At 31.2% G+C, this 25,679-nt stretch overlaps 1 protein-coding gene and 1 non-coding gene across 2 annotated transcripts in view; both read right to left on the reverse strand.

Moving 5' to 3' along the window:
• Window positions 1-364: 364 nt before the first annotated feature.
• The window catches only part of LOC123664692, a 39,162-nt gene continuing 13,847 nt past the window's right edge, over window positions 365-25,679 (reverse strand). The window contains exons 3-16 of the mRNA XM_045599198.1: window positions 25,126-25,244; window positions 24,031-24,174; window positions 22,374-22,521; window positions 21,765-21,893; window positions 20,422-20,613; window positions 19,234-19,592; window positions 18,476-18,678; window positions 15,422-15,571; window positions 14,230-14,494; window positions 9,337-9,412; window positions 2,391-2,479; window positions 1,764-1,824; window positions 1,329-1,455; window positions 365-585 (exon numbers count right to left, since the gene is read on the reverse strand). Coding sequence (XP_045455154.1) covers window positions 441-585; window positions 1,329-1,455; window positions 1,764-1,824; window positions 2,391-2,479; window positions 9,337-9,412; window positions 14,230-14,494; window positions 15,422-15,571; window positions 18,476-18,678; window positions 19,234-19,592; window positions 20,422-20,613; window positions 21,765-21,893; window positions 22,374-22,521; window positions 24,031-24,174; window positions 25,126-25,244 — 2,207 coding nt within the window. The 3' untranslated portion in view covers window positions 365-440. The remainder of the gene's footprint in view (window positions 586-1,328; window positions 1,456-1,763; window positions 1,825-2,390; window positions 2,480-9,336; window positions 9,413-14,229; window positions 14,495-15,421; window positions 15,572-18,475; window positions 18,679-19,233; window positions 19,593-20,421; window positions 20,614-21,764; window positions 21,894-22,373; window positions 22,522-24,030; window positions 24,175-25,125; window positions 25,245-25,679) is intronic.
• Trnam-cau lies at window positions 24,438-24,510 on the reverse strand. Its single transcript has one exon. It is a non-coding gene; the product is annotated as a tRNA-Met (tRNA).

Consider the following 25,679-nt stretch of genomic DNA (forward strand, 5'->3'; position numbering starts at 1 on the left):
AATAATAAATAAATAAAAAAAAAATAAAAAAATAGCGATAGTGATAAAAACGTCTTGATTAGCCTGTCGGTGTGATAAATCACGAACATGGTCACGATTCAGCTTGTAACATCCCACTGCTGGGCATAGGCTCTTTTCTCCATGTAGGAGAAGGATATATGTATTTATTCATATTAAAGTATTATTTAAAAATATGTAAATAAATATGTAGCTATATCAGCCGGCTGTTACGTACAATTATTAGTACAAATTTTAAGATTATTATGTTATATTGGTAAGTAGTAGCTAAACAATTTAACCTATGACCGACAACGGACGCGACGGGACAAGGTAGAGGAAATTACAAAAATTAAGAAAAAACATGTTTTTGTAAATATTTACTAAACTTAACATTTTACCCACACTTATCACTTATACAACAAAAGCTAGTACGGTTCTATTCACCCCGCCCTCTCTGTTTTAAAGATTATTTGGTAGGGATCCGCCGTTAATCTAACCGTGGACCTCCTATCCCTAGTTGCCGATCTCTTAAATCTGTCAGGAGACGCTCGTCTGTCAGGAGGAGGATATTGCCAGTCTGGACACCTGGAATAAAAATGTTTTTGTACTAAAAAATTCAGGACTTTTTCACAAAATAAAAACTACGTTATTCATCTATACAAATAAATAAAATGGGAGTGTCTGTTTGTAATATTAAAATAACCGGTTTTTACTAAATACATATGGATGTATACACGCTACTCGTACATATACCAAAATAACATTTTTTACAAATTTGTCTGTCTGTCTGTCTGTTTGTTTCATAGCATAGCTGATGTAATAAGGAGTAACTTAGGCTACTTTTAATTTAGTTTTTTTTCTTCTTATATTTTATAACTCTGCGAGCTAAACAATAATATTTTGTTAAATTCCATTGCGGACAAAGTCGCGGCCACAACTAGTATTAAATAATAATAATAATAATGAAACGTAATTTATGAACACCTGTAAATAGTTGGGCGATCTTCTTACTACCGATGATGCTCACTTTGGTATTATTATATTTCATCTCAGACGTTTTTGACTTTAGATTTTTTCTTTGACTTCTAATAATCTAATAACAATAAATTTTAAATTTAATCTCGAATATTCTTTACTGTATGCTACATGGACAACTTCTTATTTGACTTATTTCGATATTGACGATATTCTAAGTAATTTAAGAACACTCGATAAGTAGGGAATTATCTGTATACCAATGCTTACTTTGTTAATATTATATTTGTTTTTGTAATACTTGTTGGTGTTTACTTATGAATAAATAAATAAATAAAATTAACAAATCTCACTTTTGAATATCTGGTAGTCTTTGTCCTTTGCACCTGGCCTCCCATTTTGACCAGTACTTGAAGCCCTCTTCCTCAAAGACTTGTGATGCGCAGACGCAGTCATCTCTTATATCATCATCCAATAGAGCTAGAAATAAAATTTAATTTATTTTTACTGTTCCTAACAAATTAATTTGGTAACAACCATAACTGTTTATAAAATATTTTTGTTTTAAGTAATAAAAGGCTTAATTTAAAGCTGTGGTACAATAAAATGTGCTATTAAAATGTTTCATAGACATCTGTAAATTAATTAAATTGAATAGTTTGTCACATGTATCGAATTTAAATTTAAATTTGTTGAAATTATTTATTTACAAAGCGATCGTCAATATTTATTCAAAGGTCAGTGAACCTTGAAGTGAACGAGACAATATGAATATTTATGTTACTTACATTCACATGCTATGTTACATTTACCGCCTTTACGGCCTTCCTTACACCATTCGCTTCCTATCTGTAATCAACATGTTTCTTTAACAGTTTTGCAACAAAAATTTGAATGTACAACAAAAAAAAGCAGTTTCCGATAAAATAATATAGCTAACAGTGTCAAGACTAAGATTGCCTATATTATGTATAATTAAAGTAACACTTCTTTACGCACGCTTGACTTTATGAGTAAGCTGGTGCGTGACGAGAGCGTTACGAAAAGTGTGATCGGGCGAGGCGAAATGAGCAAGAGATAGAGCTGTGCGAGCACATATTTTCTTTCACTCTTTCTTTCATAGCCGGTTACGTTTCGTATATCTAAGACACAGTGCTGGCCTATTGCAAAAGCCTTATTCCGGAGAAGTTATACTTCAGTCGTGTGGTCTAAAGCACGCTCGTTTTTTATTTACTGTTGTATTCCTATTGTTGCTACGATAACCATTAAATCTGTTTTTCATCCTCAATTTTCTTGATCATTATTTATTTCTTGATCTTTTTTTATAATTTTTAAAGATGTAATTCAAATTAAAAAATAAAATATAGATTTTTTAATTATGAAACTTAAAAGGTAGAATTGATATGGGGACTAACTTGGAACAAGCCGTAATATTGCTTCCTCGGCGTCTTCACTGTATGAACAGAAGTGTTCTTGTCACTCTCTTGTTCCACTAAACATACCCCTGTAACAAATAAATTAAATAGATTATAGAAGATCACAGGATAGGACAGGACTTATGTATGGCAGAGAGACTTTCCTTGTCTATTTGTTCCAAATTATAAGTCAGTAGTCCAGTCAGTTTGTAAATAAACAATACAACGAATTCAAATTTAAATCCAATTTACGTGACAAATGCTTGTACATGTATTCAATAAGCAAATTATTTCCACCTCAATAAATCTTACGCTTACGCTTCAGCCTGTAATATCCCACTACTGGACATAGGCCTCTTTCCCCATACAGGAGAAGGATCAGAGCTTAATCCACCACGCTGCTTCAATGCGGGTTGGCAGATATATTCCTTACTATGAGTAACGATCGCTATCAGGTGTACATGATAACAACCGGGACCGACGGCTTAACGTGCTCTCCGAGGCACGGTGAGGAGACCGAAAAGGACTGCACAAACACCCAGACCACGGCAAACACCTGTATGGCCAATACAAATGATTGTCGTGTGCGGGGATCGAACCCGCAACCGCCAGCGCATCAGGCACAATCAGTGGCTGTGACCGTTGCGCCAACGCGGCGTCGTTTATTATAATTTTTTAACTAAGTTTATTTTTGTAAATAAAACTATTTACGTAGGTGCTACTCAACGATACAGGGCAATTATATGTATAAACGGACCTAATACATCATATATTTTGTATTTGTTCCGATAACAAAAAATATGAAAAATTGAGATGATGAATGAGACGGTAGCTCATAAGCAACAATCCTTTATACCATGACGTAATCATAGATGATGATGCGGGAATAACATATCATACAAGACCTCATTATTGTTAAGAAAATACAATAAAACCTAAGAATAATGGTCTCATATCATATATTTGAATAGCTCGTTCAGACAGTGTACAGTGACCCTGTTTTACGGTCCAGGGGTTGTTATTCGATTCCTGCCCTGAATCTGGATGTAATATACGAATTATAGTATTATAGTTTGCTTAAAACATCTTCAATAGATGTAGTAGATGTGTGTAGTTTTTATGAGTATATTTATTGCTAAAAATTTATAGCCATATCAGTTGTCCGTTACCTGTAACACATGTATTAACTTGTCTGTCTTAGAATTAACCAATCGTATATGCTCCTGGGGGGAACTAGGAATAGGGACGGCAACGCGTTTGCGATGATTCTGATGTTGCAGACGTCTAAAGGCTATGATAATCGCTTACCATCTAGTCAGCCGTACGCTTGTTTGCCGATCTAGTTACATTAAAAGTAGTTACAGATGATGTAGGTATATACTATGCTGTTATTTCTTCCGTCCAATCCAATCACCCAAACATTGAAAATTCAAAATAATACAATTTAAATATATGTTAATAGCTGAAACTATATTTAGTTCATACAACGTATGTTCGTCGTTGTTAAGGTAAAACTACTCAGCTAGTTGTCACCTGTTGACATTTCCACATACAAATGAGTTTGCGATTCGAACAGTCATTTCATTTACATTTAAATGTATTAAAATGAATGAATATAACTCCGTTTGAAATGAAAAATTTGGTCAAAACACTATTTAGTTAATAAACTAGCTGTAGCCAGTGGTTTAATTTGCGTTAATTTCAAGAAAAATGCACTAAAGTGTTACATAGAAAATATTAAATAGCCTATCCTTCCTCCAACCAAAAAATATTTCTTTTATTCAATCCAGTAGTTCCTGAAGGCGTTCAGGTAAATAAACCCAATCTTTAGCTTTATAATATAGTATAGATTACGTCAGTGGATGGGAAAAAATAAATATGATTGTAATTTTAATGGCCTTTACAAGTTTAATATTAGTATTTTTAATATTTTACACCGATGCTTTTAACCTGAAGAAGAAGAAGAAACTCAGATCTAACTCTCTTGATATCGAAGTATAGAAATGCTATCGCTTCAGCCTGTAATATCCCACTACTGGGCATAGGCCTCTTTCCCCATGTAGGAGAAGGATCAGAGCTTAATCTACCACGCTGCTCCAATGCGGGTTGGCGGATATATTCCTATATATATACTATGAGTAACGATCGCTATCAGGCGTACGTGATGATAGAAATGCTAATGAAGTACCTTTTACTATGTGACAACGTCAACATTTCTTAACTGTAAAGTATTTTTCATTAAGAGCTCCATAACAACAGCGTCAATCCACAGTGAGAACATATCATTAAGACTTATGCTCAGCAGTGGGAGAGTTTTTAACCAACTTCAAAAATATAAGGAGGTTATGAACTCGACTGTATTTTTTTTTAATGTTTTTTTTTTTAATTTGTGTTACAACTTTTTACTGGGTGGGCCGATTTCATTGATTCTTTTTTTAATCTACATGTGGTCACGAGATACCATTAAAATTTTATTGAGGTCTGACAAGTACTTTTTGAGCCTTCAATAATAATAAGCTTTTACTTGACTATTTTTTCATCAACCGTATTATACAGTCGTTTATTTCGTTTGCACGCAATTATTTATTATAACAGTCGGATTAAGCGGGTGTTTTATAAATCGCTGTGTTTTATTTCGCTTCATACCTACAAAATTTTATACCTTAAAAAATAAAAAACCTCAAATCTCAGATATCATGTTTAATCTTTATTTAACTCTGTACTAACATTTTACCTAACTATAACGTGAATACGAACATTAATTTATGAACTTGTAAAATAACATCTGTAATTTTTATTATGTATCCGTTTACATTGTTTCATAAGCAATATTGTAATTTTACATCGAGAAGACGTTGGTAGTTTATCTTTAGTTCAAGTTTTAACTTCGAGGGTTCTTCTAAAACAACCATCATTATACATATATAATGAACGTATCAAATGTATTTTAAGTATGTATTAAACCTGACCGTGATTATTTATTTGCCTTAAAAATAATAATATATTACTTATACATATTTATCAAGTATTATATAATACAGGCGACCCACCTTGGCTTTGCACGTTTGCGAAAACTATCAGTGTTCTTCTACTATATTAAGCATGTAATATACATATAAACCTTCACTCTATTTACTAAAGAAAATAGCATCAAAATCCGTTGCGTAATTTTAAAGATCTAAGCATACAGACAACAGAAAGCGGCTTTGTTTTAAAAAAGTATGTAATGATATAACAAATAAGCAAAATCTGTTGTATAGAATGGTTTGTATGCACTGGTCTGTGGCCGTTGCTATGGTGGTTGTAGGTTCGATCCCCACCTATGACAAACATTTGTATTGGTTATACAGATGTTTGCCGTAGTCTGGGTGTTTTTGCAGTCAATGTGGGTCTCTCCACCGTACCTCGGAGAGCACGTTAAGCCGTCAGTCCCGGTTGTTATCATTTACATCTAATAGCGATCGTTACTCATAGTAGGGAATATATCCGCCAACAGATATTGAAGCAGCGTGGTGAATTAAGCGTTGATCCTTTCCTACATGGGGAAAGAGGTCTATACCCAGCAGTGGAGTATTACAGGCTGAAGCGTGAAGCGCTTATGTTAATGTTGCTTACAGAAATTAAAAAGAAAATATTCTTATTTGTAGAGACTTAATTTTAAGCAGGATTTATCGCGATTACTATTTTTATATTCATGATATTTCTGTGACGTTCGTTAAGAACTATACCGTGAATATTGCTCTTAAATGAACATTTCTTCTAATCCATACAATTTTTTTACATCCGGGAATTTTTCTTGGCGCCTAATATACCTATCTGTGGAAAGAAGATTGTTATACCGTTAATAATACCGTTATATTTTAATAAATTTCAGTATTCTGTCAGTTAAAGTAACAGTGTGATATTACGTCCCTTTTTAATTGTAATTAACGCCATGTCTTAACATAAGTAAAACGGTAATACACTTTAATGATTTTTTTAATAAATAAATATATATATTTATTAAATACTACATCATCTGTAACTATTACGCTCTTCAAAGCAAATTTAAAAAAATATCTAAAATTGTATATTATATATTAAAATATTTACTTATTTATATGTTTTTTTTTTTCCTTTAATTATTTAAGTCTTTCCTTTAATTATTATGTAAGTCTATCATATCGTAGTTTTTATCTATTTATTATTGATTTTTCCTCCTTAATTTGTGCACACTTCTAACCGCTGCTACTGTATCGTGTCCAGTACCCAAAAGTTTATCTGGAAGAAATCGTTATTTAGCGATAAGATCGCCTTTGTATATCTTGTATTGTATCTTTCTTTATATGTGTCTGTATTTCGGTGTACATTAAGAATAAATAAATAAATATAATAAAATTGCCCCGTTCAAGTATGCTCTTCAATAGCACTTTTAAATCGTCATATTACGAATTAAAATGATATAATATTCGTTCTTTGATAAAATAATTATAGTTAACGTAAATATACCATGAACAACTGTATATTCTGATGTTTGATGAAGGATTGTAGATCTAGAAGAATCAGTTAGAAACTCCGCAGGTGCTCTTTGTAATCTACTAACTGATAGAAATCTTCGTACAGCCATTTTTTTTTTTGTTTCGTCAACAAATCGATTTTATACTAAATGTCTTTATTCTCCCTTGGCTTGACATTTTTTTTATATATAACTAGGTCAGAAACAAGCGTACGGCTCACCTGATGGTAAGCGATTACCTTAGCTCATGGATGTCTGCTACACCAGGAGCATCGCAAGCTCGTTGCCAACCCTATCCCCAATTCCCCCCAGGAGCTCTGGTCACCTTACTCACCAACAGGAACACAGCACTGCTCGAAAGCAGTATTATTTAGCTGCGATCTTATGTAAGGTCAGTCAGGCTGCTCCATATTTTGAGCAGGAAATTTCCTGATGTGCCCTACCTCGGTTAAAACAATAACGAATATTAATAAAAAATATTCATTTTGGAACAGCTGTTTGAAAGTTATGGGCGTACATATATTTAAATAAAATAAATAAATAAAATAAATTTTATTGGTAACAAAACACTGCTCACGTAAGATAAAAATTCAACAAAATTCAATCCTAATACTTAAATACAAAGCTTTACACAAAAAAAAATAAAAAAAAATTGAATTTGTGATGTCACCAATCGGACACCCACTCAGTATTGTTGCCCCAACACTGATTTTCAGTGAGCACCTTGTACCATGGCAAAAAGTGCAGCACAGACAGTGATAACATTGAAAAAAAAGTTATAAAAAGCAGCTATCCTTCTTTGTTTACAATACATAAATAAACGATTTTCTATTTCTATCTATTACTGCTAATTAAGTAGCAATTATGGCTACAGTTAAATCGCTATAAAGATAACAAAATCTCAGACATAATTATTATGAAACGAAGGTCAAATTCTACTTTAACATCATTTTAGTATAAAATTGTGACAGGCGCAATTCTATACATTAAATTTACTTCGAAAGTTATGTTCGGGTGTCATTTAATGTCGATACTAAAGCCAAAAATTTCATTTGTTTTATTTTGACTATACTTCTGTCTATTTGTATCTGTAGCCCGTATTACGACAAATTTTAATTCATTTAAATTAATAAGTGGTACCGTGTATACATTAATATGCATTTAGTAAAAAGCAGTTATTTTAATATTACAAACAGACACTCCAATTTTATTTATTTTTATAGATTATTTGTTTGAAACATTTTTTACACACACACAGTAGACACAGACCTTTGGATTAACTTTTTACTCAACCAGCCTTAACGCTGTTGTAATCTTGAAACTCTAGCTATTTCGATGACGTTGCAGACGTCATAATAACAGGTAATTGATATTTATATTCATATAATTCAGAAACTACTGACATTATACCTTCAGTAATATACCTAAATAAATTTAAAACCGGATAATACAGTAACCTTTGAATGTACGACTTAGCTGCACGTACTTTATATTACAGGCTTGATAAACGAGATAGAAATGCAGAACGAAGAAACTGCTACCGGTTTGGGTATTAAAATAAAAAGAAAAATATATAGCCTGAAATCATTAAAAACTTAAATTGGATTATCAACAATTAAATGGTTAAAATTAGAATTTAATAAATTATCAACAAACACACACATACATGTACAAATATACACACGGCTTAGTTAGTTACTTTGTATACATCTGTGATATTATAATAAATGTATATGACTAATTGTTTACTTGGTTTACTGAAATAAATATATTACTTCAGCCTATCGCAGTCCACTGGACATAGGTAGGCCTTCTCAAGATCGTGCCATTTTTGGCGCGAACTTGTGTGAGTTGCCCATAGTCACCACGCTGGGTAGGCGGGTTGGTGACCGCAGGGCTGTTTGGTCGCACCGAAGACGCTGCTGCCCGTCTTCGACCTGTGTATTTCAAAGCCAGCACTTCGATCCCGTCACCGGTCGGCTTTTTAAGTTCCAAGGTGGTAGTGGAAATGTGTCATCCCTTATTCCCCTTGTTCTCTTACAACACCCACGGGAAGAGAGAGGGTGGCTATATTCTTTACTGCCTACTCTATATAGGCGATACATTTTATTTCGATCCAAATTCAAGAACTTTTATGATAATTTTTATTGTTATAATAATTAATTATGTAACATTTCAATATCATAAATTATGTCAAAAAGCGTTCAGGAATATTGTGGTTTAATTCATTACAGAAGACACATAATAAAACATTATCTTTATTCAAAACGTAAATAATGCAAAAAATATATCACGTCAAGAGCGTTTTATTAACGGCTCATATACATATATACATTGTGTTTGAAACCCACACGCTCATAGAGAGACAATACGATACAATAATTATAATACAATAGTCCGGCAAACAATTAAATACACTACATCATACAGATTGTAAAAAACATAACTCACAGTTACTAAGGAAAGTCTTCGGAAAATTGTTTTTCATCAGTTCGCGAGTTAGCTGACATCGCGTGAACACTTTGCACTGAATTAATGATAATGATAATAATATTGTGATAAAAACACATAACAATCGTCTACTCGCCATGATGGTTTTTACACAACTGGCTTTAATTGTAATTCAGTACGATATTTGAATGCGCAAACGCACCGTGTGACATTTGACATCCATTTGGGTAAATCCATATAAACGTTACGATTGGACTTTCCTCCTTTTACTCTTCCTTATCGTTAACCACTTATTTTCGAGGGTGAATGAATTTACATACTACGACAATGTTTTAAAAGAACCATCTCAGTATAAATGTAAACATGTCATTGTTATCTACATTAATATTACATAACAAAAGTGTTTGTTTGGCCGTGTTTATCATGATATGCGCTGTTCTGATTATGTTTGCTTTGGAATGATTATTTATCAGACAGAGTTAGGCTGTAAAAACTCAAGATACAATGCAGATTGATCTGGAAATTAAAACGTAAACGCCAGTGCAGTGGTAGTGAAAACGGAAAGCCTATTCAATATTAACTAATATTATTACATTTTGTATTACTCAGCCTCTTTTGTTGAGGAAATCGTAGCAGTGTACTATGACTAATATTACGGAAATGGTAACGACCTTAATTTTACAAATATTAAAATACGACGCAATTCAATACACACTAGACGTTCTATAAAGAGTACACTTTAATTCATAATAAGGAAGAAGTCTTCTTCATTTCGACAATTGGTAGTCAAGCAGGTATATTCATACGTCCGTATAAGATTGATAGCCTCTACGTGACATTGGCGGAATCAACCGTGCTTCTTTGGCACAACTGAAAGCCATTAAACCAATCAATCAATCAAGATTGATAGCGTTATCTAACTGCGGTTAGCGCCATCTAGTGACGAGTGTATTACTTAATAATGTCATCTTATTTTGATAAGGCATGTTACAATAATATAATATTAATATAATAAAACTAGTATTATTGATCTAACGCTAAACAGCAATTTCTTCGCGTTACGAAATATATAGTGATTAACAATAAAATATATGTTTTCGTATTAGAATACACGCATTTATCCCCTTGTCACCAGAATTTAGTAATAACATTTATATATACTAATTTTAAAAAAGGAACAGTTTGTTTAAACGCGCTAACTTCAGGAACGAATTGAAAATTATTTTTGTGCTGAATAGTTCATTTACTGAGGAAGGCTATAGGCAATTGTTTGCCTTAAACGCCTTTGAAACCACAGGGCATAGCTCGTATTACATATGACTGTTGCTGTTGCCCTTTTAAAATTAACAACATCACTAGTTTTCATTATTTACGATTATTTTAACTCTTCACAAGTTGTGTAGTGCAACATACACAATACAAATATGTATTCAATTTACTGAGACTTTTTGCCATCCTAGGAATAGCGCATTCATTCTGGATTTAATTTTATTATTTTTTAAAGAGAACTGCCTATACCTGATCTGCAAAACACATTACTAATTGAATTCGCCGATTTACAAGAATCTATATATTAATACGTGAAGCAAAAACTTTATACCCCTTTTTACGAAAGTTGCGCGGACGGAGGATTATGAAATTTCGCACACCTATAGTTTATATAGAGAAGGAGTGCAGAATTCTATAATATATATTAAATTATTATTAATTATATATTTAATATATATTAAATCAAACATTACACACACTACTGTATTTGATACACACACACGCATATATACTCTTTTGTTTATTATTATAGAAGTTATTGACAACAGAACCTTAATAATGTTCAAACTTTTATTTTAAATTAATTATGGTCGAATTTTGACCACTGGGCGACCGCTAGTAAAACCAATTAGACAGGATTTTTGGTTAAGATGTCTTGTTTTGTGTAAATAATTTAAAAATACTCGCGACCATATTATGTGACTTCCATCAATTTACATATTTATTAACGTTTAAATTTCTTAACCAAACCATATATTCGTACACTCATTTATAATCCAGCAAAGATTTTACAACAATTCATATTTATTTGTTTCAGTGATGGATTTAAAATAAAACAATCAAGTTTTATCGTTAATTTTTTTATTAAGAAAAAAATCTGCAATCCATAAATTATTATTTACATAATTAATAACTAATTAAAGCGGAACCAAAGTTCTTTGAAAATTTACAATATGCAAATAAGAAAATTATTACAATAATTACAAATAACCTTCGAACACTCGTTAAATTATGTCTAAAACTGGAAATAACAATGAAATAATATTTTTAAGTGACTAATTATTATATTGCTAATTAAAATTTATTAAAAATAAAACGTCATACCATTCTAAATATAGAATAATTGTGTTTGCTTGCAAACAAAAAAACCGACTTCAATTACATCGACAAGTAATACAATTTAACAGCAGTAGCCGTCACGATTTTCAAGGGTTTCCCTTGATTTCTCTACCTGGTTTTCTTATCATGGTACCAAACTTGGGATATCTTCTTTTCAACAAAAAAATAATTATCAAAATCGGTTCATAAACGACGAAATCATCCCCGAACATACATTATATATATATATATATATATATATATATATATATATATATATAGACGAATTGAGTAACCTCCTCCTTTTTTGAAAACGGTTAAAAAATTTTACACACCAGTACAATATATACGGTCGTCACGGTCGTCGGTTTCTACGGCAAGCAACTTAATGCTTGATAGGTAACAACCGACTGTTATAACTATTTTTTTTTTATATTTATATAATATCGGTAGAATATTTGTATTTATATATTTATATGAGACTCAGGTGAAAATCGAACATAATTCATTTAAAATGTAGAACAAGTTTAACACAACAATATCTAATTCGAAATCTAAAAAATGAATAGATTCGGCACAAATATCAATATTTTTCCACTTTCTTATAATTCGAATTATCTAAGATTCGGTAAGTCGTAATAACTGCCGTTTCATTTCCGTATAAATTATTATTATTAATGAAAAATATTTGTACAATAGGAATAATAAAACAAGGCCAACATCACCTACAATTATACCTTGTTAAATACCACTTGCATATTTGAATATTTATCAGTTTACAGCTAGGTAAATTTTATTGCTGCAAATATAACAATGTAATCTATCACATTTATTTCAAATATAAAACCAAATCACCAACAAAACTGGAATCAAATTTAATTGTTTACCAAACCAACTTAAGTACTATTTTTAAACTTCGAATACTTTAAAATAAGTTGGGGACAAAAAAAAATTGACAAAGACCTAAATATGTAAAATTTTTAAAAATTATAATATAGTTTTCGTAATAAACTACGAAATAAACCGAAAAATATTAGTTAAATCATATAAGAAATAATGATAATGGCATGACGTTTTTGTTATTTTTCTTAAGTAACCTAAGCACTTACATAAAGCAATATAGTTAATACATTAGTGTATTAAAATAATATTAACATACATCTTCATAGAAGAAATTATTAAACGTTAATTTATTTAAACCTAGTAACAATACGTTAATATTTTAAATTTTTTTAATAAAAAAGCAAACATGATAAAAGTGTTTATAATAAAAGTGAATATTTTTAAAACAATTTAGTTTTTTGTGAATTAAATAATTGTGTTTCTTGCAAAATAAAAAAACCGACTTCAATTTCATCGTCAAGTAATACAAGGTAAGTAAACGAAAATATAGTCAAGTAATTACACGTTATTAAAGATAAGTCAAAAAGTATTCATCAACTCTCAATAAAAAAGTGAGAAAACATGACAAGCCATAGCATTCAATTGAAAAAATAATCATCAAAATTGGCATACCTAGTAAAAAGTTAAGAGGTAACGCGCATAAAAAATACAGTCGAAGAACCTCCTCCTTTTTTGAAGTCGTTTAAAATAGTGAGAAAACCGCCTGTGATATTTTTTTAAAAGATATAATAAGTAATTTCAATCAGTGTCTTGTTTATTTATATAATTCGTAACTCTACTAATTAATTAGTATATATAGTATATCAATTAATATAAAATTACATCGATCAGTCATTTTTGACGATAAATTAAAATTAATAAATACGCATAACTTCATTACTACTTTATATTAATTACTTAACGAATTAATTAACTGTTTTATCGCGAGATTGAATGTTTATAAATATAAATCACAGTTAATAATAACATTCCAAGAATTTTACGAAATATAAATATTTTGAGGTTCAAGATTTGTATATATGTAACTTTTTGCATTAATTATTTTTTAATGTAATTTAGTTTAAGGGTTATTTACTATATATATAAAGCAACTTTTTTTTTTTACTATAATTAATTTGTGTTAGACACCGAGTATTTTTATACATAATTTTGAAAACAATTATTAAGACTAGCGTATAACAGAATTATTTTTACAAATAAAAACATTTAAACAAAATAGAATAAAAACATGTAAATACAAATATATACAGCTATACATTTCATACAATAAATTACAATAGACTTAGTTACAAGAGTGACTTTGTCACGCTAGTATCGTGAACATCAAACCTTGGAGGTTGCAGTAAGCATGACGTAACTAGCTCTAACGTTTTCCTCTGGCACAGGTTCAGTTCTAAAACATCTATGCGACGAAAATTCAGCCGGCTTTTTTAACATTTTTCTGACAAACCAAACCAACCCTATCACAATAACCATCAACCCTAAAGCAATACCAATAAGTGCAGTATTAAGATTTCGGAATCCAGATTTCATTTCTAAAGTTCCAACTGGTTCCAACAATTGTGGCACTATACAAATTGGATGCATTTCATTAACTTTGAATTTAGATATTGACGCGCAGACCTCGTAAGGACCACGGATAAAGCCTTCCATAGATATTTCTAACGTTTCCTTACATGGAGTGTCTTTTTGTGCTACTAAAGATCCTCTGGACAGAACTGCTAAAACTACATAACAATTATGTAACGTTGGAAATCGAGTGTCCGTCGTTGATACTCTTTGGGATCTTGGTAAAACGTACAGCGGTTTTGAAGACGGATATCCCATAACTGAAACCAAGACCGTCAGAAGACCTGCGCTGGTTACGTTTGATCTAACTTCAGAGACTCTAAAACAAAAGTAAAATAAGTTAATACAAAGAAAAAAAATAAAACATTTCCACATAACCATATATAGAAATAAATACCTTTAACGTACACACACGCTTGTCTATTCCTAAGATAATCAACTTAATGTTTGTGTTACAGATAAAAGCCGATATAGTCGTGCGGTAAAGCAAATATAGTTGTGCTGCGTGGTTACGGCATCAAAGAATATAGCCACCCCCTCCCATCCCGTGGGTGTCGTAAGAGGTGACTAAAGGATAACACAGTTCCACTACTACCTTGGAACTTAAAAAGCCGACCGATGGCGGGATAACCATCCAACTGCTGGCTTTGAAATACACAGGCCGAAGACGGGCAGCAGCGTCTTCGGTGCGACAAAGCCAGCCCTGCGGTCACCAACCCGCCTGCCCAGCGTGGTGACTATGGGCAACACACATGAGTTCACGCCATTTTTAGCGTGAACTTGTGGAGGCCTATGTCCAGTAGTGGACTGCGAAAGGCTGATGTGATGATATATATAGTTGCAAAATTATTTAAAAACGGGATATTTATCGTATTTTTTATTTTCATTTTGCTCACGAATCAGACTCATAAGACATTCGTAGATAATGTCGAAATATCGAGCTCCGCAAAATGAAAGTAAAAAATACATGGTAAATATCCCGTTTTTAAATAGTTTTAGCAATAAAAATAATCATGTTAATTTAAAATCTTAGATATAGTTGCATTTTTTTTTTCGGTAAATATTTATGCAAATAATATACACGTAAATATAAATATGACAACTAGATTCAGGGTGGGAATTGGAGGCACAACCCTCGGAGCGGAAACCAGGGTCACTGCAAACTGCATCCTCGGGCTACTCGAATAAATTAAACGAATATGATCTAAATATCTTTTGTTAACAAACATATAAATCAACGACATACCTCAAAAATTCTCGATCAGGAACTGTAGCCGGCGAAGGTCTGACAGTCATATAGTCAGCTCGTTGTCTCACAAGCTGTGGTGGCCCACAACCTAAAACTAGAGCCATGGGAACATCTTTACTGTCCATCTCCTCTAATGCGATGCAGAATCTGTACAAATAAAAATCATTTTTTTATTAGGCTGTTAAAGTAATTTTGAATCTTTAGAAAATATATGTTTTTTTTTAAATTATTATTGATATTATATCATGAAGCTTCAGCTGATTTGAAATCTAGAATCTGTGAAAAAGAATGTAGTTAAACTCTTTAAATTACTATAAAATTAACATTCTTTTTACGCAGCCAAAAATAAATAAATAAAATAAAATAAAAATAAAATAAAAAAGCCTTTTATTTCTTGCGAATTTTAGACGCAAATACAATACATTTAAATATATATATTTTTTTGATTTCACAAAGCCTAGAAACCTTTTTTCTTTATTTTTATGCAAGTAAAAATAAGACTTATGACACAATATTCATTGAAATTAAATCAAACAGTAATATACACAAGTACAGTTAACAAAAAAAATTAAATCTCATTAAATCAAGTGACATTATTCAATTAAATCAAATAAAATCTTAGCTACTCAATTTCAATGCATTTCAATATAAAACAAAAACAATCAACAAGATCAATAAAATCAAATGAATTTAAACAATTACATGTAATTAACAAATAATATTTAAAAAATATTATTTATCAAAATCATTTTCCATTTGTAATATAATTATATAACTAAAGTATGATTAATACATTGCATTGACAATTTCATAAATTTGAAAATTCACATTGAAAAATTATAATAAAAACTAAAAAACAAAAAACTAACTAAACAATAAAATTTCATATTTTATTTTTTTCAAAATTTATTAGTTTTTAAAGATTTATTGTAAAAATTAAATTTAAAACTTTAAAAAACCAAATTCAAAATTGCTCGAAAATAAAATGTATCCAAATTATATCTACTCATTTAGTTAATATGATGCATTCATGCAAGAACCCCTCTTATTTGAGGGTGAAGGCCTCCTCCAGACTTGATAGTTGTCATATTAATGGATAGATGTGCCCACACGTCGGACCGCCGATGCCGAAATGTCGATTATGTCATATTCTGTATTTTCCAAAAATTTCACCACTCTATTAGACGGTAACTGGTTGATAAACTTCTGACGTTATATGTCCGTTACTAGTAAGATTGTCTGGAGGGTTATGGTCGGACTCTCCCGCGGATAACAAAGGAGGAGGGTAGATTACAATACCACGGTTGTCATTGTTCTCGTATTTTGATTTGCTTTATTAAATAAATAAACAGTTATAAAGGTATAAAAAGTGCGAAATATATACCATCAGTGCGAATACAGACTGGACTATATGTAGTACTCGGTGAATAAACTTAATAAACTGTGGAATAGTGGAAGGTGATGTGTCATTGAAAGTGACTTTAAAAATAAATTGTAAAGTTAACTCAGTGCAAAATATTACTGTCTTTTATATTAAAATAAAGATATAAATCGAACAAAACATCAAAATAAGTGTCTACAATGACAACTATTCGAGTAATTAGACGTTATTATAGCCATAACAGTACTGGCCAAGACATCTATTGCCGTTAGTAGCAATTATAGCTTTGGGTTACATATCGAGGACGCTAGAGGTTGCTACATATAGCATAAAAATATGGAAGAAATAAAAATGATGTTAATCAATATGCAGCAAGAAAATAGGCAAACAAAGTCTGAGATGTTGGCAATGAAAGAGGATATAACAACAACCATTATAAATAATTTAAATGAAAAATTTACATATTTAGAGACAAAACAGAATCTGTTGGAAACTAAACTTCAACAACAAAATACAGTAATAAAGAACTTCGACAGGTATTTGCGACGCAAAAATCTGATTTTGTTTGGTGTAGAGGAACAGGAAAAGTCATACCATGACCTAGAAAAAACCGTTATAGAATTGATAAATACATACTTTAACTTTCAGTACGATATTTGTAGTATAGAAGATGTCAGAAGGCTGGGAAAAAAGAAAGACTCGATTAGACCCATAAAAATTACTTTTACTACTATGGGTTTGAAAATAAATATCTTGAGAAATAAGAAACTCTTAAAAAATACGCCATACTACTTCAAAGAAGACTACCCATTAGATATCTTGACTAAGCGTAAGGAGTTACAAGTTCAATTAAAAAAAAGAACAACAACTTGGCCACAATTCCTACATCAGATATGATAAACTAATTGTAGTTAAGAATAAAGATCAACAAACCCTTCATAGGCAATCAAATAAAAGATATCTATCTGAATCACCGGAGTTAATACATATGGAAAATAAATTGCAAAATCAAAACAAAAAAGAACCAAATAAAAAGAACAAAGTTTCAAGCATTAAAGATTTTATTATTCGGGAACAGAATCAGGTTTAAAATTGCGTCATTAACTCTCAAGATCAGCCTGAGAACGACATACAAATCAATAAACAATGAAAATTACAAATGGCCCCTCCACGTTTCCCATTACGGTTGGTCAGCCAAAAATACTCAATTTAATTTTGAACTGCGTGAAATATAATGCCGCTCATATAGATACATATTAGTATTACAAAAAAATCTGCAATATGTCACGGAAATAACAGCGTTCGTGAGATATTTCTGATTAGTATATCGATACATAGAATTCAATGTTAAGAAGGTTATCAAATCACGAAGTCAGGTTTGAGTATCAACAATAACATTGCTATATCATTTGCTATATCATTTATATTTTAGTTTTAATATATCCAAGCTACAATGCAAACCACAGTGAAAAAGAATATATGCGTCCTTTTATACTATCAAATAATATTACAGAAAATATCAAAGGAAATAATTATAATAGTAAAAATCTTCTAAGGAAAAGTTCCAACACTGAAAATTAGAAATTTGATGTTCTGTAGGAGTTTTAATTGTGATGATAATTTTTTTAAACAAATATAACAAAAGAAATTATAAAGTTCACGCTACTCACGTGTATTTTTCTATGGGGTCAATTTTTAAACCTCTCAAAATAATATTTGAAGGACTTGCTCTATGGCAGGCTACGTGCTTAGGTAGACCACCACTTTTAGATGCAGTCACACCAGTACACCTGTACCGATGAGTTGAAGGTGGTTCCAAACTCCATGACAAATGTACTTCCTCGTCATCATACCAGGAATCTACCAACCGGACCTGAAAATTTATTGAAGAACAATCTTTTTTTGTTTATTATTTTAGGTCTAGATATAATAATTTGCCGTTAACCTACAATGTCACCAAAAATTTTCACAATTTCTTCAGAGAACTTTATTAAACAGAACCTTTCCTAAAATTACTCAAATCAATTGGTTATTAATATTGAATTCTCAATGTTGAATTAATGAAATATTTCAACGAAAAAAGGTGAACGTGAAGTTTTATTAAATTTCTTCCGATCTATTCTCTCCAACAAATTTTCTCAGACCATGCAAAATGTCCTCCTTCATTGGCTAGGTAATGCTTCATCATAATATTAAAATATGGCATTGGATATTCCGCGCATAACGTCGACAGAATGACTTTCGATCACAATATTAAAACTCGAAAAAGTTATCCGGTGAAACATAAACAACAACGACATTGTCGATAAATACATAAACAATTTCTTAACACTCATAATAATAACTCTATTTACAATAATACTCAAAAAAAATTCAACAGTTCAAGCTTCCTATGCCAACATAGAGAAATTATAATTACGATTATTACCTTTGATTTCGAAATAGGTAAATCTTCTTCAGCTGGTACTTCCAATTCTTCATCATATATTTCATCATCTAAACCGTCAGTCTTATCTCCATATAAATCATCGATAGGTTCGACCTTATCGTCGTCGATAGTGTTCTCAATAACTTTGTTGTAATCATAATTAACTTCATCAATTACTTTGGTATCAACATGTTCGTCGTCGCAGAGTTTGTTTTTCGATAGTCGAGAAATTAATGCTCCCTCTAAATGAGGTGGCGTGGCACAAACGGCTGCTGATTTATCTGATTGAGGCAGGTTTTTTGCCTCCCGCAACCACCTCGCAAAGCCAGCCATTAAGCAATCGCAATTAAGTGGATTATCTGCAAAAGAGAACGAATTTATCTTTATGAGTTCGAGAGTATAAATGGGTTGGAATTAAAATTAACGACAATCAAACAATTGTTCTTTGTTACTTTTATTTCCTTTGTGAAGCCGTGATTATCGAAAAAGTTTTTTGCGTTTTAACTTTTGACAATGCATATCGGATTTAATGAATATTACGTGGCAGTCAAATTTTATGTAAAAATCCGAAACGAACAATTACAATTCCAATGTACGTTTTTATTAATATAGCGCACCTCCAAGGAGTTCAAAGCTATTATTAATTTTTCTTATAAAATAACCATAAATAACGTAGCGCAAAAATATTTTGCTTCAAGAGAAGGGAAAACACCATAAAATTATTTTCCCATAAAAGTCTCATAAAGGAATAGCCATGAACAGTGGAGTCATGCACAAAAGCGCTGGGTGGCGTTTCGACAGCCGAACAAAGAGGTTACAACGTCGCCCCATACAAAATGTCTGATGCTAAACAATACCGATATGTGAACACACAAGCAGCTAAATAAGCACGCTACTTGTAAAAGCCAGAAAATTTGTAAAGAACTATTAATTCAACCATAATAGAACAGCAGTTTTCAAAAAAAATCCGGTACCTCTGAATTTAATTTTGGAAAACAATTTTACGTAATTTTAATGTTTATTATAAAATATGCTGTATTTACGTTCCCGACGTAAATGAAATTGGTACTGAAGTATGGTCTCGTCAAGAAAAATAATTTTCCAAATATAATAATAATACGAATATTATTTGCATTCCCGCTAAACCGTGTGTAGCGTCGATACCGCTTGTCATCGTATCGCCATTACCTTCAATAGCAAACCGACGCAAGTCCTTGTGCTGTACAAGGGCTCCATCTTCAATCATCGATATATCGTTGTCATGTAGGAGAAGATCAGTGAGATGATTGAGAGCCTTCAGAGGTTCAGCTGAGAGAGACCGCAGAAAGTTATGCGAGAGATCCAAATGCGCCAAGTTTAATAGTTGCGCTAATGATGCTCCTGTATGGATTTGAAACAAAATTTTATAAAATAAATTAAAGTATTATCAAAAATATATATTTTCATTATTAGGACAAATTTTGATATTACTAATTTTACTTAATTTTAAAAGTTTTATGGCAGCTCCGACATATATGTCTCATATAACTCTAAAAGTGCTGTAAAGCGTCATACACATCAGGGTCACAGCTAGAGCGTCAGTTGTTTCACGCGTTTACACTCTCAATATTATTTTCACACTACGTACCATTAAAACTCCAAAAAGTTTTAGTTATCCACAAAACGTTTTCTTTTTATACAATAAACAAAACAAATTAATGAATTATAATAACAAAAAGGTATTTCAAATAAAACATTTCGTTACTCCGATTCTTTTTCTTTGTTCACATTTACTACCTTTTTTTCAAACGGAAATTGAAACGTCAGTAAGTTTGTTGGGTAAAGAAATTTCACAATGGATGTTATCCGCACCGGATCTTATCAAATTTAGCACATCAGTTCGTGTATTACGAATGTTAGATAAAAAATACATAATATTTTTTGGATGCAAATACGTATATAAATTTTACTATTCAAACTTAAAAACAGGCGATTATTATGTTCGCGTTATAAATAATCATGAAAATGATGATAATTAATAAATAAATAAAAAATATTAATAAAAATAATTAAATTTTTCATTATTACTACTGTCGTGTGTTGGTGGTTAAGAACCAAGCATATAATTATACCTGCAAATCTGTCATCACGACTGAAAAATATTAACCTCGAAAATAGCAAAGATGATTGTTATAACTATTAAATATTTTATTATTTTTTGCATGGTCACTATATTATAAAATATATATGTATAATATCTGTAAGGATGTATTTGGCAAATGAAACTCTATTATTACGATCACACATTTATCATTTAAAATAATCTTTAGTTTTTAGGATAAGTACTTCTTTATTCGCTCTTTCTCCTTTAGGATTAAATAATCATAAATCATAACTAATTTTCCTATTTCTACTTTAATATACATGATCTTTTTTTTAATTTACAGACTATATGTATGTAACGCATGTATTCATTTTTTCGCCAATTTTGATTCTCAACTCTTTAAGTCACTTCTCCTGATTTAATTAGTAAATATAATTGAGGCGCTCACCTGAAACGGCCACAATCTCGTTATGAGATAAATCCAGGTGCGTCAGATTTGTGAGATGCTTAAAGGCGTAGTCTTCTAATACGTCGATTTGATTGTTGTGAAGATTTAAATGCGTGAGGTTTGTGAGACCTAGAAGTATAGCAACGTGTGTTAGTAATTAATTTAAAAATGACCAAATATAAATAGAACAAAATGTATTATGTATCTTAAGAACATGAGTTTAAGACTCCAAAAAACTGAATGTGCAAAGTAGATGGTAAAAACGGCTGAAGTCTTGAAATAAGATTAAATTGAAATTTAAAAAAAAAAATTTTCTTTAAATATTATTTTTACAACTTATTGAAATGTTTTTATTTTGTGTTTCTAAATGAAACATATATCGCAACGCTTAAAAATTTCAAATTTTCTAAATATTATACAACTATCTTATATACTTGGCAAATCTACAGATAAAATACATCCACAGATAGTTTTTTTTTTTTTTTCACTTCGTAAATACAACGGCTATATTCTAAAAGGAAAGATAAAAAGAATCATGAAAACAATGCAATCATGACTGTCCGGATAAAAGTATACATTCTTTGTAACATGCAATGTTTGAACTAATACCTGCTAAAGCTCCTCGTCGAATACTCGCAAAGGTATTATCAGACAAGTGTAGGGTTTCCAAAAAGCTGAGAGCGGGAACTGTGGATGGTCCGACCGGCCCTTCGAGAGCGTTACTCGATACATCGAGTTCCTTTAGTATATGCGCCTCCTGTTGACAATATTGACATTTTATAGTATATTCCGAAATAGTTGAATTAATACTGGCACACATGTCTTTGCATCAGCTAAGTATAAGTGTTTGCTATAAAACAAAAAACTAACTTCAATTTACATTAATAAAACACACACACACGAACGCACGCACACACGCATTTGTGGTGACATCTATCGCGCAACATACTAACTACGTAATTAGAGAAAACTGACATATGCTACATCGCGCTATCAGAGTTTCCAAAGTGATTAAGTATATAGACAAAAACCCGACAACAACCGCCGGGGCAGTAGCCCGCCAGACACAACACCCGTCTGGTTGGAGGATCCTCCCTTTTCTTCACGCTACTAAACACTCATGTATAGCACTCGTACAATAAACATTATTAGAGATAGCTCCAAAACTGCTCGTAAGATATTGCTCAAATTTAAATAGGACAACACGACAGGTGACAGATATGAGGCCTGTTTTAATAAATAACCACCTCCATATCATTGAATACATTTTTACAAACTTTTATTAACTTAAAATATAATAAAATAACAATCGAAGAAACAATCATGCATCTATACATATCTAAAGCAAGTCCAATACACAGTAATACTGAAACTAATCCTTCAAGATATTGAGTTGGATAAGGTAACACCTGACTCCTCTCACCATCTAGCGACTATTCAGCACATGGCAAGACTCATCCATTATTCAGAGATGCCACATGCAGTATGATTAGCTTTGACCAACTGAAGATGACCACTCGGAATACAATTGTAGATATATGGACTATTGTGTTGCATTCGAAATATTGCATTGTAATTGGAATCAAACTCAGGGAACTAGGGTAAGGTAAATTACAACAATGATATCAAATCAAGAAATACGAGAACTGCTTTTTTTGTAACAAAAGGCCAGAAAGAGGGCACGGATAACTAAGAGTTGGTTGCTTGCACTTAAATGGTGTGCAATCCCAATGTCGTAATAATTCTATGGGTATACTGAAGATGAGATGTTTTTAGTCAATCATTAATCAACGCATCAGTCACATATTAATTTTTTATCTGTAGGTACAGGTATTCGTGTAACTATATGGGTATACTATATACATATATGGGTATTTATCTTCATGCACCTCTTTCTCCATGCCTCAGGAAGCACATAAGGTCATCGGTTTCAATTGTTGTTATATATAACTGCGGTAGGGGAGAAAATTTCCTGCTCAAACTATAGACCAGAGCTCTTGGGGGAAATTGGGGATAGGGTCGGTAACTCGCTTGCGATGCTTCTGGTATTGCAGACGTCTATAAACTACAGAAATCACTTACCACCAAGTGAGCCGTACGCTTGTTTGCCAACCAAGTTATAAATTAAAAAAAAAAAATATATATATATATATATATATATATATATATATATATATATATATATATATATATATATATATATATATATATATATATTGTTACCGCTATATAAATAAGACGATTAAGGAATACACTAATAGAATACCTTCAAAGCGTTCAGAGCCGACACTTTCAGTAAGTTGCCCCTGAGCCGCAAAACAGATAGCTTTGATAGGGGCTCGAAAGCTCCCGGCGATATGCTCGTTAGCTGATTGTCGCTCATGTCCAGGTAGGTTAGGTTTCGGATACCCTGTTGAGAAAATTCCCATTACGTTTTTGTTTTTAAAAATATTTTAACATAATAAAGTTGAAATGATTATAGTCTAAAAAATATAGATTTTTTTTAAATGAAAGTTAAATTTTTATTACAATATTTTAGACTAGAAATGTAGTAAAAGTTTTCTCATAAGTGATGAACCATTTATTTCTTTTTCACTAAATTTAAATGTACTTACTAGTAAATAATACAAGAAAAAATAATGATAAGAGACAAATATATTTAAAAAAAAACTATGCCCCGGGTGAGGATCGAACTCACGACCTTAAGATTATGAGACTTACGCGCTGCCTACTGCGCTACCGAGGCCACGTTAGTAAGTTTAAAAATTACCCACCACTAGGCACATAAATTTTATTCCGATTTCTTTCAGTAAAAAAAATTACTCTAGTCTTTCAAATCAAAATTGTGTTTTGGACATTGTACACTAACCATCAAGGAAATTGTTGAAAATTTTCTAGATAATTATTTAAAAATGAAAGAATTTAGTTAAGTTATATTGTCAGCAAAATTTCATATGTCAAACATTAGGTAAGTTTATATGAAAACATTTTTATGTTTTACATATCACGTTACGGAATAGACAAATTATTAAAAAAATGTAACGCCGATTTCTTTGTGTATGCCATTATTGTCCGTTATTTATTGTTTAATTAAATAGTTGCTTATAAATAAATAAATAAAATTCAATCTAAGTAGATCTCGTGATTTTTATTATTATTATTTCTTTTTATATATTTTTAAATTGTGTATACTAACAATAAGAAATTCTTAAACGCCGCAAATTAATATAATTTGCTGCACAGGATATTGTTAATTGGTAAAAGTATTTCTATTTTAAAAAGCTTATTAATAAGAAATAAGCAAAGTACTTATATCGTATTGTATAAGTAAAAATATAACTAATTAATTAAAAATACTTGCCTTGAACGAATTCGAATCCAAAATATGTATTTTATTATTAGAAAGATCGAGACGATCCAAATAGGTTAAGTAAGTCAACGCCTCAGTAGGCACTGAAGGTAATTGATTATTGGGTAGACCTGTAAACAAACAATTTGTTTAATTAAACCTAAATATTTATTGTTATTGTTGCGATAATATTACTTATACTAATAAAATGTTTACATTTATTTATTACGAGTATAATGATAACATAATGTTAAATCTTATATATAAAATTATCGTGTCACAATGTTAGTTATCATACTCCTCCGAAACGGCTGGACCGATTTTTATGAAATTGTGTGTGCATATTGGATATGTCTGACAATCGGCCAACATCTATTTTTCATAACCCTGATTTATTAGGGGGGGGGAGTTAAAGAGGATAATAACATATATGACAAAACAACGTTTGCGAGGTCAGTTAGTACAATATAAAAATAACCATCAAAGTTGTGCTAAACATGTGTTTAGATTAACATTTTGTTACTATACTCTATTCGCTATATTAAATTAGTGACTCATCGCTATCA

This window comes from Melitaea cinxia, chromosome 22 (assembly GCF_905220565.1).
Source record: "Melitaea cinxia chromosome 22, ilMelCinx1.1, whole genome shotgun sequence".
In the NCBI taxonomy this organism is placed as follows: domain Eukaryota; kingdom Metazoa; phylum Arthropoda; class Insecta; order Lepidoptera; family Nymphalidae; genus Melitaea; species Melitaea cinxia.